This window comes from Mastigoproctus giganteus, chromosome 8 (genome assembly GCF_048544385.1).
Source record: "Mastigoproctus giganteus isolate SK-2022 chromosome 8, ASM4854438v1, whole genome shotgun sequence".
NCBI classification, from domain to species: domain Eukaryota; kingdom Metazoa; phylum Arthropoda; class Arachnida; order Uropygi; family Thelyphonidae; genus Mastigoproctus; species Mastigoproctus giganteus.
Window position 1 is genome coordinate 21,351,738 of NC_143582.1, and position 17,333 is coordinate 21,369,070.

The window sequence follows — 17,333 nt, forward strand, 5'->3', positions numbered from 1 at the left end:
TTAATAAGGTTTGGGACTGCGCCTGCGCCTGCGGGGGGAAAAATTACATTGCTGCCATACGTCACAAGCAGAATTAATATCAAAATCGTTATCAAAAGTTGAATCAACCCTCCGTATTCTAGAGATCAACTCTGTTAAGCGCGTATAGTAGGGAATGTACCGTAATAATATTACGGTATTATTATTACCGTAATAATATTACGGTGGCGAAGAATGTATGCGATGGCCATGGGCACCGGCAGGATATTTTGCAAGTAGTGCATGTGAGAATAATTTTTTGTTCACCAAATTTTCGAATACATGCAATATCTTATGTTTCAATAAATTAATGAAAATATTAAAAATTGTGAATTACATCGAAATCCAAATGTGGCGCCCTTGCACTATTCTGCCGGCGCCCATGGCAATGGGTGAAACGTCTCTCTTTGCCCGTGTTCCGCTTCTCGAATATATTTGTCCATGATGCCTGATATATTGATGCCATGATATATTTGTCCATTTTCGCCGATCCGCTGTGACACGTTTAATATCCTGTCTTCTGTCTTGGAGGTGCTACAGTGGAACCAAGACCTGTCCAATAAGGCCCTAATGACATCGTTTTAATGATTGTTGACTTGTGCTGTGTTATAATTTTTTTATCAGTTTTTATATTATTATTTCTTTATTAATTTTATATTAGATTTTTTTTTTTTTTTTTTTTTTTTTTTTGGCCGATGCTGCATAAGCTTGCTTTCTTGCATCGTATGCCTCTACTAATGCTAATTCGGTCGCAGCCTAATCCGAGGACCCAGCTCTTTCCACAGCTGTTCAAATGGGTTGAAGTCCAGGCTTTCAGACATCAGTCCAACTTTTCAACATCATTGTCCCAACCAGGCCTGTATCACCCAGGCTCGTATAACGTATGAGCGTTGTGTTGATACTGACAGGCTCCATCTCAGGACCCTATTTCAACCATCCCATGCCGCTTACCATGGCTTCACACTGCTTTTGCCTATTTCAGTAACCTTTATAATACAAAGAGGAAAGCTTTAATTAATGGCTGTTTCCGTCTTTTGTTTAAACTATGTTAGTTGTGAGCCACAATCCATACTCGCTTCTAACGTTCTGCCACTGCACAGACAGACTCACTAGATCTATACCGGTATGTCTGAGAAGATGCACAAGCGTTGGGGAGTTCTGACACTGCTCGAAATGTTCGTTGAGAGATGTCCAATTACGTTTGGCCTTATAACGAATTTCTGATAAGTGCTAAAAGAATTTGTTCCCTAAAAGAAATTTAAAGTTTGGTAATTACATTGGATGGGTTACCAAGAGTAAATTTAGAACGGACAAGAGGCTTAAACTTTTTAATATTTCTTTTGCTATCGCTGTCATACATGAGATTTAATAAAATGAAGCCTTTCATAAGTAGACAAAAAAAAAAAAGTGTGAAATGGTGTTTGGTTTTCTTTGGTTAGCGATCGACCCTTTTGCTTACAAATCCTTTCTTTCGCCAACTATTTGAAAGCGGATGCCACCAACAAGAGATTGCAGTTTAATCTGCTGATCAATAGACCAGGCCTTTTGGCTAAGGTCAAAGTCAAAGTGTAGTAATCAATAGGTCAATGGTAATTTTAACCTATGGGGCAGGTGCCTGGGACTATAGATCTGATAAAGTGATAATAATTAAGCAATTTCAACAAGCTCAGAGAGCAGCCATGCTCCTGATGTCCAGGGCTTGCAAAATCGCTTCTACTGCAGCTCTTCAAGTGCTATTTGGTAAACTTAGGGGAAAAATTCCTGCGACAATTGGTGGCATCAGTCTTAACTTGGAGAATAGCCAAACCCAAGAAAAGAAATTGTCAATAAATGGCAATCGGATTGGGCTTCAACTGATGTCGGTATGTTCGCTAAAGGTTTTTTTTTTTTTTTTTTTTTTTTTTTAGTTGTTAGGGTGTTTGTCAAGAAATATTCCTCTGGCTAAGATTCCCGAGCCTTCACACCACGTTTTTAATTACCGGTCATAGTAGTTTAACCCCTTTTGCATCCGGTTCACCAAATACCTTTGCACGGCCCCGATACAGTCCCAGATACAAATGTATGAATTTAGGACGATATCGATTTTATAACGCTCTGTGTAATCTTCCCCCGTCTGAGGGCGCAGTAATCGCACAGCCCAGATTGGAGACGCGGAAGTAATAAGATACTCTGGGATTGAAGATTTTTGATCAAGTTACGAGCAGTTTTTGTTAGCTTTATTTTATTTACAGTACTTCAATTTTTATTTTAGTTTTTTTTTTTTCGACAGTTTTAGTTTAATTTTGCAACAGTTGTTGTTGCTGTGTAGGTAGAATTTCATGTAATATTTATCATTCACTCCTAGAGAGAAGGATAGCGCTCAAACAAATAAAAAATGATAAAATAATTTTTTTTTGTTGGGGAGCGCTTGGTTGATATCACAAGAACAGGAGAGGAAGTAACCGTTATCCAGGGGTGACAGGAGAAGGCATCCACTACTTGGGGTTTTTGGTAGGAGGGCAACATTTCTATTGAAACAATAAAATTTCGATATCTACGGAGAGATGGTCGCAAAGGTTGCCTTGGTTTTGTACGAAATAAGCATTTTCCTGTTTTTTTTTTTTTTTTTTTTATATATGAAAGATATTTTCTCTAAAAATAAGGAACCTGTGCAATCAAATTCAGAATATAAGTTGGTAGATTATTATTCTTCAATTTTGTTTCATTGCATTTTATATTAGTACATATGTGCATCTATGGGGATTCTGAGGAGAATAAAGCCCCTTAGTTTATAGAAGCTACCAGTGTGGAACATTTGAGCCTCCCCCTCCCACAGTTAATCAGCCTTGTGCAAAGGTAGCATGGTTTTTCGTCTAGAAAACGGAAAATCAATCACAGAGCATACAATTTACAGACATATATAATCGGTGCAATACTGCCTAGGTTGCTGATGCACCTAAAACCCCACAGTAACCAACAACAGAGGAGGGGGGGGGAGTAGTCAAAAGGGTACTTTTAACAAGAAGTTGGTAAGAGTGCCCATTTGTGCCCTTTTACCAAGAAAAACTAAATTGCATCATCTGGATATTAGGCATCCATGAAGAGACTTGAAGTGTTTTAAGATTTTAAATAAGTTGAGTAAACTAAACGATGATGGCTTTTTTCTTGGATGATGCATAATGAGGGGGCAAACTTAAATTGGAAAAGGATGATTGTAGGATAAATGCTGCAGAAATTAGACTTGAGCTAGAGATCAATTGGTTGTTGAAATCTTCCACCTATGGTGATTTAATAATGGGGATATATTTCTTGAGGTGGGGAAGGAGATAGTATAACTATGATGATATATGTGATTGTTTGAGCTTATTTCTAATTTTTAACCAGCCTTTATTCCACTTTAGGGAGAAATGATTGCCCCCCTCTTTCATACCCAGGGGCTCACATCTGGTGAGTATGGGCTTGGCACACCCAGGGTCCTGAGCTGGATATCATCATTCTTCTTTTTCTTGGTGATTCCCTTCTATTTCTCTCTCTCTCTCTCTGGGTAATTCAGAAAAAAAATTTTTTTTTGGCTGGTGCAGCATAAGCCTCAGGCTTCCTTACACTATATGGCTAATAATAATAATATGTCACTGCTTTTTTGCATCATTTTGCCACTACTAATAGTAATACTATCAATTGGGAGTTCAACTATGTTCAGTATTTATTTGCATTAGTGTGGCTCTTGTGTGCAGACGTCCTCACCTTTGCATTATTTATTATTGGAAATTAGCTTTTAATTCACCTTGTATCTACCACATATATTGAGAAATTACTGTAATTAGAGTACTGTAATCATTTATTGCAGGTGGGCATACTGCTCATTTAATGTACCAGCGGACACTTTTTTAAACATTTATTAAATGTATTTTTGCATTTCAAAGACATATTTAAAAAACATGACAAAGTACATAATTTTAAACTTTTTTATTTAAAAAATATTGAATGCTTACAAAAATGTGTCGTATACCTGCCTATTAAAATTTTTGACATGCTTTCCAAGATCAAAGGATCATATGTTAGTACCCTACAGAGCACATACAAGCAACGCATTTTGCTTGTTTCACAATTTATTTATGCAGTGCTATTAATCAAGAATTATATTGCAGTATAAAATTTAATTTTATGAATTTTGCCCCTGCATTCATGGAGCTAAATTCTGCAAGATCTTTGAGAAATGCCTAAATCTAGTGCTACTTATAGACTACTAATTACTTTGCCACTTAGCAAAAGAATATACAAATTATTTTATATATAGAACCTTGAGCATGCTATGTATAACTCACTTTGAGTATGATAACTCACTTTGAGCACCACCTTTGAATATGATAACTCATTTGAACACCATTATGTTTATGTATAAGTGTGTGCTCATGGGCCAATTGACACATTTCGTGGGGTAAATCCTATTCCCTCTGCCTGTAATTAGCTAATTACAGCCCCAGGTGAATATGCTTTTAGAAATTCCTCCAGTCTGTGATAGGACTCAAACCCAACTCTCGCTATATGAGCAACAAGTGGTAAAACCACTATACTGGCATGAATTATGGTGGTGAGGGGAAGAAATGTGTAAAAATCTTTAGTTTAAAATGCCTATGCATTTATTTTATTCAATATTTAAAGTATCTAATTCAGCATTTATTTGTTTAAAAATTGAAGGTTAAATATTGAAGTGAAGTTAAAGATGCCAAACTTCTTTTATTTTATTTATTTTTTTACCTTTATAGTAAATGGATAAAGATGATGATGACATTCCACATTTGTCATTTCATGCCTTACAAGCACTGGAGGAATTTTACAGAGAACAGTCAGAAAAACAAATGAAAGACCCAATCTGTGATATAGGTCAAGAGTTTGAAATTGAAGAAGATTGGGTAAAGAATATTTGTGCTTAGTTAATTTTTAATGGCTATACCCTGGGCATAACTTGAATAAATGTGACTGTTAGGGAGTTGGGTCAGTTAATTGAGAATCTAATTAGAGCTATATTTTATGGTTGGAGAAACAATAAATTAAAAAATGCATAGACTGAAAAATTATAATTAAGCATTAAGGCCATTGACAGTTGAATACTGGAGGTGAAGTATGTATGTTGCTTCTTAATTTCAACACAACACCACTAAAATAAGTGTCCCACTAATAAAAGTAGTAATCACTGTAACACTGGGACACAAAGTTTAGTGGTATTGTATAGCTGTTCAGGTATTATAACCAGAATATTTTAACTCTAAAGAACAATAAGTGATCAGCTAAAGATGCACTAAATTTTCTTGCACAATAAAAATAATTTTATGATGGTTTAACACCTCTTCCTCCATATGACAGTTGTTTCTGACTGAAAATTGTGATTCTTTCAGTTAAGTTAATATTAATATTGAATATTAAGTATCCTTTTTTAACATTTTTTGAATGTTTTTTATTCAATGGATTTTAAGAATTTTAAAGTATATTTTCCCTCTAAAATGGATTTAAATGAAAAAACTAATGTTCACATTGAAAACAACTTTGTGTGAGCTTTAAGAAAAAAAAGAAAAAAAAAAAGTGGTGGAAACACTCCATTAGTTACATCGTATAGTTTTTGATGTGTTTAATTAAAATAAAGTTTGGTTCCTGTCGTAAATTTATTTTTATATTTTTAAGAGATATTTTAGTGGCGTGTATAAATTACTCAATGTACAGTATAATATAATAATATAATATATTATGTCTTACTGTAATGTAAGATTTTCAATTTTTTTTTTTTTTTAAATTGTTTTCGTTTTAATTTCTGGAGAGTATCATACGGAAGTGTTCTACGTATCATATTGAGGTAAACTTCTCTTATTCTTTTACAAGTCTTATTCATTATAATAATATTCATACTTACTTTATTCATACTTATACATTATAATAACATCTTAATTGTACATTGTAAGGTTGTTATTAATATATGTTTTTAAAATACATTCGATTTAATGGACTTTCGGCAATAGTGGATACCCCTTCCCCCAATTAGCCCATGAGTGGGAGAAGACAGAGAGTGGTTATTATTGGACACTGCTCTTCATGGACTAATGTTATAAGTGGAGTCTCCCAGGGTTCGGTATTAGGCCTATTGTTGTTTTTGTATTTATCAATTATATTGATAAAGGTATATCAGGGTTAATGTCTAAGTTTGCAGACAATACAAAGGTTGGTAGGGTTGTTAATGACAGTAATGATAGTATGATACTGCAACAGGATCTGGAAAAGTTGATCTGATGGGCTGAGAGGTGGCAACTGAAGTTTAACATTGACAAATGTAAAGTACTGCACATGGGTAGCAGTAACCCCAGAGTAACGTATCAACTGGGTGGTACTACACTCAGGGTAGTGGAGAATGAAAAGGACCTGGGGATAATTGTGCAGTCAGATATGAAGTTTTCTGAGCAGTGCAGACAAGCTGCAAGAGTAGCTCATGGTGTCTTGTCGGTGATATATACAGGAATTTTGCTAGCAGGGATAAGTGGGTGATTGTCCCCCTTTTTTAAGATAGTACTGTACAGGCCACATCTTGAGTACTGTATACAGGTTTGGAGGCCTCATTTTTGGAAAGATGTAGAGCTGCTGGAATGAGTACAGAGAAGAGCAACGTGATTGGTGAGTGGAACAAATGGTTACTGTTACCAAGAAAGGCTTAAGTTTTGAAAATTGCAGCTTTTGGAGACTAGGCACCTGCGAGGTGATCTAATTGGGGTGTATAAGGCCTTGAATGGTTTGGGCAAGCTCAGTGCTAATGGGATTCTACTTCTTGCTCATATTACTCACCTGAGGGGACATAAATTCAAATTGAGGAAAGACAATTGTAGAAAAGATGTGCAGGTGGTCTGATAGTTGTAGTTGGAACAAACTTCCATCTATTGTAGTGGAGATCGACTTAAATAAATTCAAGGCAGAACTCAACAAAAATTTGGAGTGAATGGATGGGTATTTCACCCATCCATTCACGAAATGGGAAGGTTTTTTTTTTTTTTTTTGGCTGATGCTGTATAAGCTTGCTTTTTTGCATCACATGCCTTTGCTAATGCTAATAAAATATACTTTAAAAACTGAAAATATATACAATTTGATAGAGTATGCAACAAGAAGTTTTCAAGGCAATGAGCCTCTTTCTCTACTTAGACAAGATCAGAAACAGTGAACATAAAATACCACAGAGAGAAAACCCATGCATGCATAAAAAGCTGACAAATGTGAGTTGGACACAGTGAATTGGGGTGGGGGGGGGTGAATGATATCACGAGACATTCATTCATCAGACCCTGCAAGCATATTGCTGTTCCTATTGTACCACTGATTCACTGTCTTTCATCGTGATGTAATACAATGGCCTTCATAATAGGGTGCATGTGGTCCCCAGGCATTACGATTTATCGCGGGACCCACTGTTGCTATATGGAGGGCCCACCATATGAGATGGTATGAGTCTTGAACATAATACCATATCTTAATATTAGATTGGGGATAACAATTTAAAAATGTAGAGCTACTTGCTACTGCAAGGTGAGTGGAACTAAGGGTTGGTGTTACCAAGAAAGGCTTAAGTGCTGCAAATTTCAGCTTCTGGAGACTAGGCACCTGCGAGGTGATCTAACTGAGCTGCTTGCCCCAAGAGTTTACTATCCCTTATTTTTTGAAGATATCTGTGCACCATGTTCTGTCAACAGTCATAACTGATATATCCTTTACGATGTGGCCATTCCATTGCTACCAACAGCATAGATATTTTCATAGAAGTGTTTATGCATTACAACAGTCTTTCATATGTTATGGTAATGATGATTTAGTGCAAATCACTTTAACCCACAACATCATTGGTGAATTTAGTTCATATAGGGTTATCCGAAGAACCAGGTCATCATGGTGATATGTTTTTTTTTTTTTTTTTTTTTTAAGAAAACTCCAAACGCGAGAGGTATTAGAGCCTATAGTACTTAGTACCATGCTTGAGTTGGAGGTTGAGAAGATGAAAGAAGATATTTGTTATCGTTAGACTTGAACTTCTGTAGACTGTAATTTTCAGGAAATACGTACGAAGGAAGATTGTTCCAGAAAACGGCAGTTGAATGAATAAACGAGGAAGATGAAACGTTGGTTTTGTGAGTTTGAGGTTGGACAGTAAATGGATGTTGGCTGGTGACGGCACGTGTTTGGACTGTTTTGAAAGAGAGAGAGGGAATTATAGAAGCCAATTCAGAAGAACGGTGCTCATGGAAGTATCTGTAGAAAAGGCATGCAGCAGAAACAGTATGTCTATGAGACAGCAAGTGGAGAGAGACTGTTAGAGGTGAGTCATTAATTAACCTAACTGCCCCTCTTCTGAATGGAATCTAGAAGCCTGAGAGAGGTTTTGGGGGGCTCCACCCCAGATGTGGGAACAATATTCCATAGTAGGGCAGATTTGTGATTTGTACAGAGTGAGTAGCTGTTTGGAAGAAAAGTAAAGCCGAGAGTGAAACCGAAAACCAAGTTTTTTAGAAGCAGAGGAAGCAATATTTGTAATGAGCTTGTGCCAAGAGAGATTAGAAGTCAGGGTAATCCCCAAAAGAGTTATATCAACTTGCCTAGAAATCAGAGTATCACCAAAGGTAAGCCATAGGAGCTGAAGAATTCTTTTTGAGAGATATAAGACAGGACTGAGTTTTAGAAGGATTGAAATCAACTAAGTTGTCTTTGCCCCACTGAGAATTACCTAGAGATTGGCATTTAAGCAATTGGTAGTGGATATTACAGAAGTTGAAGCTGATTGAGCAGGGCATTTCTCAAATTGGAAAGTGGAATCCAATGTGCTATCGTCGGGAAAACTATGGATAGGATATTATGTCCCTTATCAAAATTATTCCCTGCATCCAGTTCCTTTGTGACCACATCATAGTATCCAGTCAAATTGGTCGGGCAAGACTTTCCCGTAACAAAACCATGCTGTGTCCGAGCTATAATTGAAGTCTTGTCTAGATGATCCTGCAGTGCTTTTTTTATCGGTGCCTCCATTAATTTTCCTGGAACAGAAGTTAAACTAACAGGTCTATAATTACTTGTGTCGACCTTTGATCCTCCTTTGTGAATTGGGGTCACATTTGCACATCTCCAGTCCATGGTACCTCTTCTGAGTCCAAAGAAGCTCTCATAATTTTGGCTAAGGGTTTGTTTACTTCCTTTGCTGCCTCCTTTAATATAACTGGATAGATCCCATCCACCCCAGGTGCCTTTCTTGTGTTTATCTTCAACAATTTCTCCTCCACTTTCCTCTCAGTTATTACAAAATCATCTAGCCCCACTGCCAGAGTTCAATTCACCTCTGGCATTCCCCTCCCTAAGTAACTCCTCACGTGTGAATGTAGATGCAAAATACTCATTTAGTTTGTTAGCCACCTGAGCAGGATCATCAACAGTTGAACCATCCATCAATATTCAGTGGACCAATCTGATTCATCCCTTTCCTTCTAGAGTTCATAGGTAAAGAACTCTTTGCTGTTTTTTTTTTTGCATCCTTTGCCAAAGATTTCTCATAATCTGCCTTTGCCTGCCTAATCTCCTTTGTGACTTGGTTACAGACCAGCTTATATCTATCATAAGCTTCCATGTGACATATTAATTTATATGTATCCTATGCATTTTTTTTTCTCTGCTATATGTCTCATTAGTTCATCTGACATTCATTTAGGCCTAAACCTTGAACAGTACTTCTTAATTGGTATGTAAAGCCTAGTAGATTCAAAGATAAATTCTTTGAATGCTTCCCATTTTGAATTTGCTGTTGGTAACATCATCAGTTGGTCCCACCGTGTAGAATTTAGAATTTAAACTGTCTCAGACCACCGTAGTCGCCTTTACAAAAGTAAAAACCCTTCCCTTTACCCCTGATGGTAGGTACTTCTTTGAGTAAATCCCACTTCAGCACACTGTAATCACTACCACCTAGTGGTTCCTTTATCTGCAGATTCTTAATGCATGAAGAATCACTACTGATAATCAGATCAAGAGTATTATTCCCTCTAGTTGTCTCCCAAACATGCTGATGTAGAAAACAATCATCCAATAAATCCATGAAAGCCTTGCTAGTGTGTGAGTGATCAATCCACAAATTCCAGTCAATATCTGGGAAATTAAAATCCCCCATTATAAGACATTGGGATTTACTGGCCCACTCCATTTCCCTGTACAGTTTCTTATTATACTCATCAGAGTCATCAGAACTATAACACACTCCTACTCTCAATTTTGATCTCCCAATGCTTATGTCACACCAAACTGACTCGACACTGCACTGTCCAGCGATGTCGACTGGCTTCACTTCCTTGGATTTTATGTATTTCTTAACTAATAGCATAACCCCTCCTCCCTTCCTATCCTGTCTATCCTTTCTGTAGACGTTGTACTCCCCAAATTGCAGTTCTGCATCCCTTATATTTGTTTGACACCACGTTTCTGATATCCCAACAATATCTGCCTCTGATGTTTTGAGCAATACCTCAAATTCATCAAATTTATTTACCAAACTCCTGCATTGGTGTATATGCAAATATACATGCATCTGTTCCTATTCTTAGCTACCCTAACACAACCCATGTGTTTACTTATACCGCAATGACTCTCAGCAGTCTCTGAAATACCCTGCATCTTGTTTTCCAGGCTGCTGCTCATTCCAATAGAAGCAGTGCAGGAATTACTTTCATCTCTGCCAGTGGCTACTGTTAATCTATTAGTCCTTGTATCCCCCCAAGCTAGCAGTTTTCCGACCCACTTAACACTGCCTTGATAGCATAAGCAAATATTCTTGCACCCTTTCTATTTAAGTGTATCCCATCCCTGTAGAAGCAGTCTCTCCTGTTAACAAGTACAGACCAGGCTGAAAAAAATTCTACCCCTTGAGCCTTGCACAATCCTTCCAGGGCTGAATTGATTGACAAGGCTCTCATCATATACTCCCTCCTATCATGTCTGGGCAGAATTGCAGACACTTTCAAATTCAACCCTAATTCACGGCTTTTTTTCAACAGTGACCTGTACTTGTTAAGTAATTCCACCGATCTCCTACTCTTAATGTCATTACTTCCAACGTGTACAACAATATCACCTTTTGTGCCTTGAAAAGATGATATCCGCTGTACAATGTCATCAACCTTTGTCCCTGGCAGATATACCCTGGTCCTGTTCCACCTATCCTTTTTACATACCATGTTTCCTGACAATAGAGTCACCAACAACTACTAGTTCCTGTGGGACCAGTGAATTCTGCCTTGGAGGTTGCCGCTGTGTTGCATGATGATCAAGTGCAAGCTCTGGTGTTGATGTGGGCAGCTGAGAGCTTGATGGGCCCCTCAATTTAGATCCTTCGAGGGCATGCACCTTGTCTTTCAGGCTCTCGTATAGGCCCATAACAACACTGAGTTGTCACATTTCCTCACACTCCTTACATCGCACACAGACACACACACACAAAGACATCCCCCTTGGCAATATCATGTCCCTTACCTGATTGCTCCCCAAATATCAATCAAGCAGTGCATTTTAAAAGGCTGTGATTCAGAGGGCAACTGCCCCACTCCCCTGAGCCACAGCACTCCCATTAGCTTGAGCCTTTTGCTTTGCTGCTCTGGTCTGAGTCATGATTTCAATTCAATTTCAATTCCAGTACAAAATTATAGCCCTAAACTTGTATCCCAATGCAGTTATCACACTATATGTCTAGATATTTTTTTCAGTATCGAGTATTATCTCCGAGTTCCGATATATAACTTCCGTGTCAAGTTATGTATTAATTAATTATGTTGCGTTTGTAAAATCTAAGTCATTATATGTATTTAGTTAAAGTACAATTTAATTGACAATGAAGTTTAACAAGATTAATAAATTTTACTGATTAATTGATAATATTATATACTATATTATACTAAGCTAACACTGTGGCCCCGGGTGCCAAGCGAATTCGAGGTCAAGCGATTTTTCTGCGATATATAGAGTGCTCATCAAAAGTGATTAAAGTTTTTTCTAATTTCGTACGTTTCTATTAGCAGCTTTATTTCTATATCGTTCTACACTTAAAAGCCACAAGTTAGAACAGAGAAAGGAAACTCACCTTTCTTTATTTATCCATATATTTCTATTTCCACTAACGAACTAACACTTTAACCGCTTGGCCTCCTAGCGGCACTGCTCCTGCCTCCCCGTGGCGGGGCCGGAAATCTTGGCAAGTAAGACCACTTGCCAAGGGCTAAAAGGAGCAAACATGGCTAACACAGACCATCAGGATATTGAGAACGAAAATCCAAAGAGACAAAAGACTGATCGGATGGAGCAACCTTGCCCATCGTTCTTAATTATCCACTCTCTTACTAGTCAGCCCATTAATAAACTGTCTCCGTTTGTCATACAAAAACATCTGGAGGGTATTGCAGGATCTCCCAAGACGGTGAAGAGACTGCAATCAGGAGACTTACTAGTAGAAACCACCAAACATAGACATTCTGAGAAGCTGTTACAACTGACAAGCTTTGCTGGCATTCCAGTTAAAATATCTCCACATACAACCCTAAATTCATCAAAGGGTGTGATATCCAATTGGGACCTATTAAATGTTACCGAGGAAGAAATAACCCAAGAGCTGCAGGGACAACATGTAATTGAAGCAAGACGAATAATGATTAAAAAAGATAATGAACTTACACCTACAAGAAATATTATTCTCACCTTCAATACACCCAACTTACCCTCCTCTGTAAAAGCAGGTTATTTACTTTGCCGCATCCGACCTTACATTCCCAACACTTTAAGATGTTACAAATGCCAAAAGTATGGCCACTCACAAACTGTATATGCAGAGGAGTTCCTGTCTGCCCTAATTGTGGATCTGCAGATCACATACAAAGTAACTGTACAGCTACAAAAATGACCTGCCCAAATTGCAAAGGTGACCATCCTGCATATTCCAAGACATGCGAAAAGTGGAAAACCGAGAAAAAAATAGTAAAATACAAGGTTGAGAACAAAGTAAGTTACCCAGAAGCGAGAAAATTAGTTGCTCCAACTATAACCAAAAATATGACCTATGCCAATGCTGTAAAAAAATATCAGACAGTCTCCACTCAAACTGATGTAACAGTTCCCATTAACAAATCAATTTCTGATTGGGCTAGAAATGTTCTTTCTAAGCAACAATCCAAGTCCTCTGACAAAGCAAATAATACTCCTCTGACAATACCCGCGGCATCTCCTACTCCAGTCATAGATACCATATCTCATAGTTCAAACGCAAATGTAGTAAAAAATTTTCAGGACACAACCATGGACACAGATGGCACATCCATACAGGATGATCCCCCTCTAGAAATCCATGCAGAAGAAGAAATGGACACAGGTCGACCAGTTTTCTCCAAAAAAGATAAAACTAAATTAGAGCGTCATAAGCCAGTAACCTTCAAAAAACAGTCAGATACAGCTCCATCAATTAAACACAAATAATGCCTTGTATTTTACAATGGAACTGCAGAGGCTTTCGTTGCAACACAGATGATATCCGTGATCTAATTAGCCGATATTCTCCAGTTGCCCTTTGTCTTCAGGAAACTTACCTAACCTCGCAAATTTCTCCTTCAATAAAAAACTATTGTCTTTATCGAAGAGATCGTAACACAGCAAATGCTGCCCATGGTGGTGTAGCAATCCTGATAAACTCAAAGATCCCAACTAAACATATTCCACTTCAAACTGAGATAGAAGCTGTTGCTGTTCATATAACTCTGAATATTTCAATAACAGTTGTTTCAATATACCTACCACCAAACCATACTTATTGTTTAAAAGATCTTGAAGATCTATTCTTACAGATACCTCCACCTCTCTGTATATTAGGGGATTTTAATGGGCACCACCCCTTATGGGGCGATCCTAAACTAGACACACGTGGTCGACTCGTTGAAAGCTTTCTAGAGTCACAAAACCTCACCTTACTCAATACTGGTGCGCACACTCACATACAACTCCCAACTGGACACACCTCAGCAATAGATCTCTCAATTTGTTCTCCAATACTCTTTCCAACCATAGAGTGGTACGTTTTAAATGATCCAATGGGCAGTGACCACCTTCCAATCATATGCAATGTTTTAATGTCACAGACTCCATCAAACAAGCTCCGCAGGAAATGGAAATTTGTTCGCGCAAACTGGGCAAAATTTTGTTCATCAATCTCTCTTGACGAGGAAAAAATCCAGCTCCAAAATATTGATAATGTAACGGATTACATCACATCTCCTAAAAGTGGCCAAGGACACAATACTATTATCAAACCCCCCTGATCGCAAGCATTATAATTATTGGTGGAATGACGAGTGCACAAAAGCAAAGAAAGCAAAAATCAAAGCCTGGAATTTATTTCGGCGATGTCCAACCACAACCAATCTCATTAATTATAAGAAGCTAAGAGCAAAAGCACGATTTGTACAAAAGCAAGCCAAGAAAGAATCCTGGACCCGTTTTGCATCGACCTTTAACAGAAACACTGATCCGAAAACTATATGGAAAAAAATTAGACAGTTATCTGGTAAGTTTCCTACTATACCTTCTCCAATCCTCTCCTGGAAAGGGCAAGATCTATCCAGTTCCTTAGACATTGCTAATGCTTTGGGCAATACTTTTGCTGAAATATCAGCGGCATCAGCATATCCTACATCATTCCAACGAATTAAAAACACTAGAGAAAAGCATGCCATAAAATTTCAAACCGCATGTACTCTTCCATACAACAAACCTCTGCAATACTTTGAACTTCTGCATGCCATTAGAACAGCCCATAATGGTGCAGCCGGGCCAGATGGGATTTATTATGTCATGCTTCAACATCTCGATGACAAAGCTTTAAGCCTGCTTCTGGTTTTTTACAATCGTATATTCTTAGAAAATGTGTTTCCAACTTCTTGGCATCACTCTACTGTTTTGGCATTCCTAAAACCTGGGAAAGATCCAGCTAACCCCTATAGCTATAGACCGATCTCTCTCTCAAGCTGCCTGAGCAAAATCCTTGAAAAAATTGTCCACAGAAGACTCGTATGGATCATTGAGTCACAACATCTAATGAGCCATAGCCAATATGGCTTTCGTAAAAATAGGTCATGCTTAGATCTTATGGTCAAGGCTGAATTCGCCATTCGAAATGCCTTTGTTAAACGGGAACATCTTGTAATGGTTTCAATAGATATCGAGAAGGCTTTTGACACTACCTGGCGGCATGGCATACTTAGTGATCTTTACTCTCTTGGTCTGCGAGGCAACCTTCCTATTTTTGTTCAGAACTTCCTACGTACTAGATCGTTTCAAGTTCAGTACCAAGATGCCCTCTCCAAAACGTTTATACAGGAAGAAGGAGTACCACAGGGATCAGTACTGAGTGCCACTTTGTTTGATCTTAGAATAGATTCCATCACCAATCAGCTTCCAAATACATTTGAGACCTACCTTTATGCAGATGATCTTTCCATCTCCTGCCATTCCCAAAATATGAGATCTATTGAACAGCAGCTCCAGATATCACTTAATAAAATTCAACAGTGGGCCAGCCTCAACGGATATCGACTCTCGCAGCAGAAAACAGTTGCCATCCATTTTTGTAGACAGTGCAAACTTCATCTGGATCCTGAACTTCAAATTTATAATGTCTCCATCCCGGTCACTAATAGCATCAGATTTCTAGGATTAACATTTGATAAAAAGTTAAATTTTATAGACCATATTAAAAATGTACGTACTTCCTGTCTAAAAAAGTTAAATATACTCAGAGCTTTATCCTCCCAAACATGGGGTGCAGATCGTACATCTCTGCTTCGGCTATACCGGGCATTAATCAGATCCCGTCTTGATTATGGAGCTCCAATCTATGATTCAGCCAGATTGAGTGCATTGCGCTGGCTTGATCCAATTCAACACAGTGCCTTGAGACTTTCACTCGGTGCTTTCAGAACATCACCAGCACATAGCCTCTACATTGATGCCCATGAACCCCACTAACTTTACGTAGGAAAACAATGTTACTAAAGTATGCTGTCAAGATACAAAGCTGTGCCATGCATCCGACTCAGTCATACCTGTTTAATCCACCATTAGAAAACCTTTTCAGAAATAAACCAAGCATAGTAAAGCCAGCTGGTCTTCACCTTCTTGAACTGATGCAAATTTGGAATGTTTCCATCCTTTCCGTACAACAGACAACAACTTGTACTCAACCACCATGGGTTCCACCACCTAAACCGACCTGTGACACTTACCTCTCTCAATGGGGAAAGAACATTTTACAAACATCAAATATCAAACAACTTCATGAAGCTCACATTCAAAGATACTTTGACTTCTCTCCAATTTATACAGACGGCTCTAAATCTAATTCAAACGTTGGAGTGGCTGCAGTGTTTACAAATACTGTTATTTCAGCATCCTTGCCATCTGAATTCAGTATCTTCTCAGCTGAATTATATGCAATCAAACTAGCTTTACAGAATCTCTCTTCTGACTGTGCTTTAAAATCTGTTATTTACACTGATTCCCTCAGCTCAATCTTGGCTTTATGTAACCCCTTAGATAAAGTACACCCTATTCTAGACGAAATAAAAAGCATATTACTAAAAATTGAAGAACGCCATCAACTGGTCACCTTCTGCTGGATTCCAGCTCATTCTGGCATTTTGGGCAATGAACTGGCTGATAAAGCTGCAAAAAATCCAACTAGCTTCAACTTAACTAATATCTCTGTTCCGCCATCAGACTATGCATTAAACATTCAGGCTGCATGCCTGTCAAAATGGACAACAATATGGCACTCTCAAATTAACAATAAACTTTTTCAATTTAAACATGATCCAAAAATTTGGCGCTCCAGTGTCCGCACATCAAGACGAGAAGAGGTAGTCCTTTCAAGGGTAAGAATAGGACATACTTACCTGATCCACCTTTATTTACTCACAGGGAACAACCCGCCACAGTGTCCACTTTGTAATGTAAATCTGAGTATTAAACACATTCTCATTGACTGCCCTTACTATGAACAAGACAGAACTTCAACCCTGCTATCACTGGTTAATCTTCGCAGACCAATAACTTTAGAGAAACTCATTGGAGATGACGCAGATATTTCGGAATTTTTCAACTTTTTAAAGAAGACTAGACTTTTTAATCAATTCTGAATTTATGAAAATTTTTGCTTCATTTCTTTTTATTATAAATGAATAGGCGCATTATAGCCAAAGCAGCTTATGCGCCATCAAACCCCCATATCAACAACAGCTAACACT

General features: G+C 37.9%; 1 protein-coding gene across 1 annotated transcript in view; it reads left to right on the forward strand.

Moving 5' to 3' along the window:
- The first annotated feature begins 2,154 nt into the window (after positions 1–2,154).
- Positions 2,155–17,333, forward strand: part of LOC150081329 (EEF1A lysine methyltransferase 1) — a 39,550-nt gene continuing 24,371 nt past the window's right edge. The window contains exons 1-2 of the mRNA XM_090379189.1: positions 2,155–2,211; positions 4,764–4,910. Of these exons, the coding sequence (XP_090235315.1) occupies positions 4,767–4,910 (144 nt within the window). The 5' untranslated portion in view covers positions 2,155–2,211; positions 4,764–4,766. The remainder of the gene's footprint in view (positions 2,212–4,763; positions 4,911–17,333) is intronic.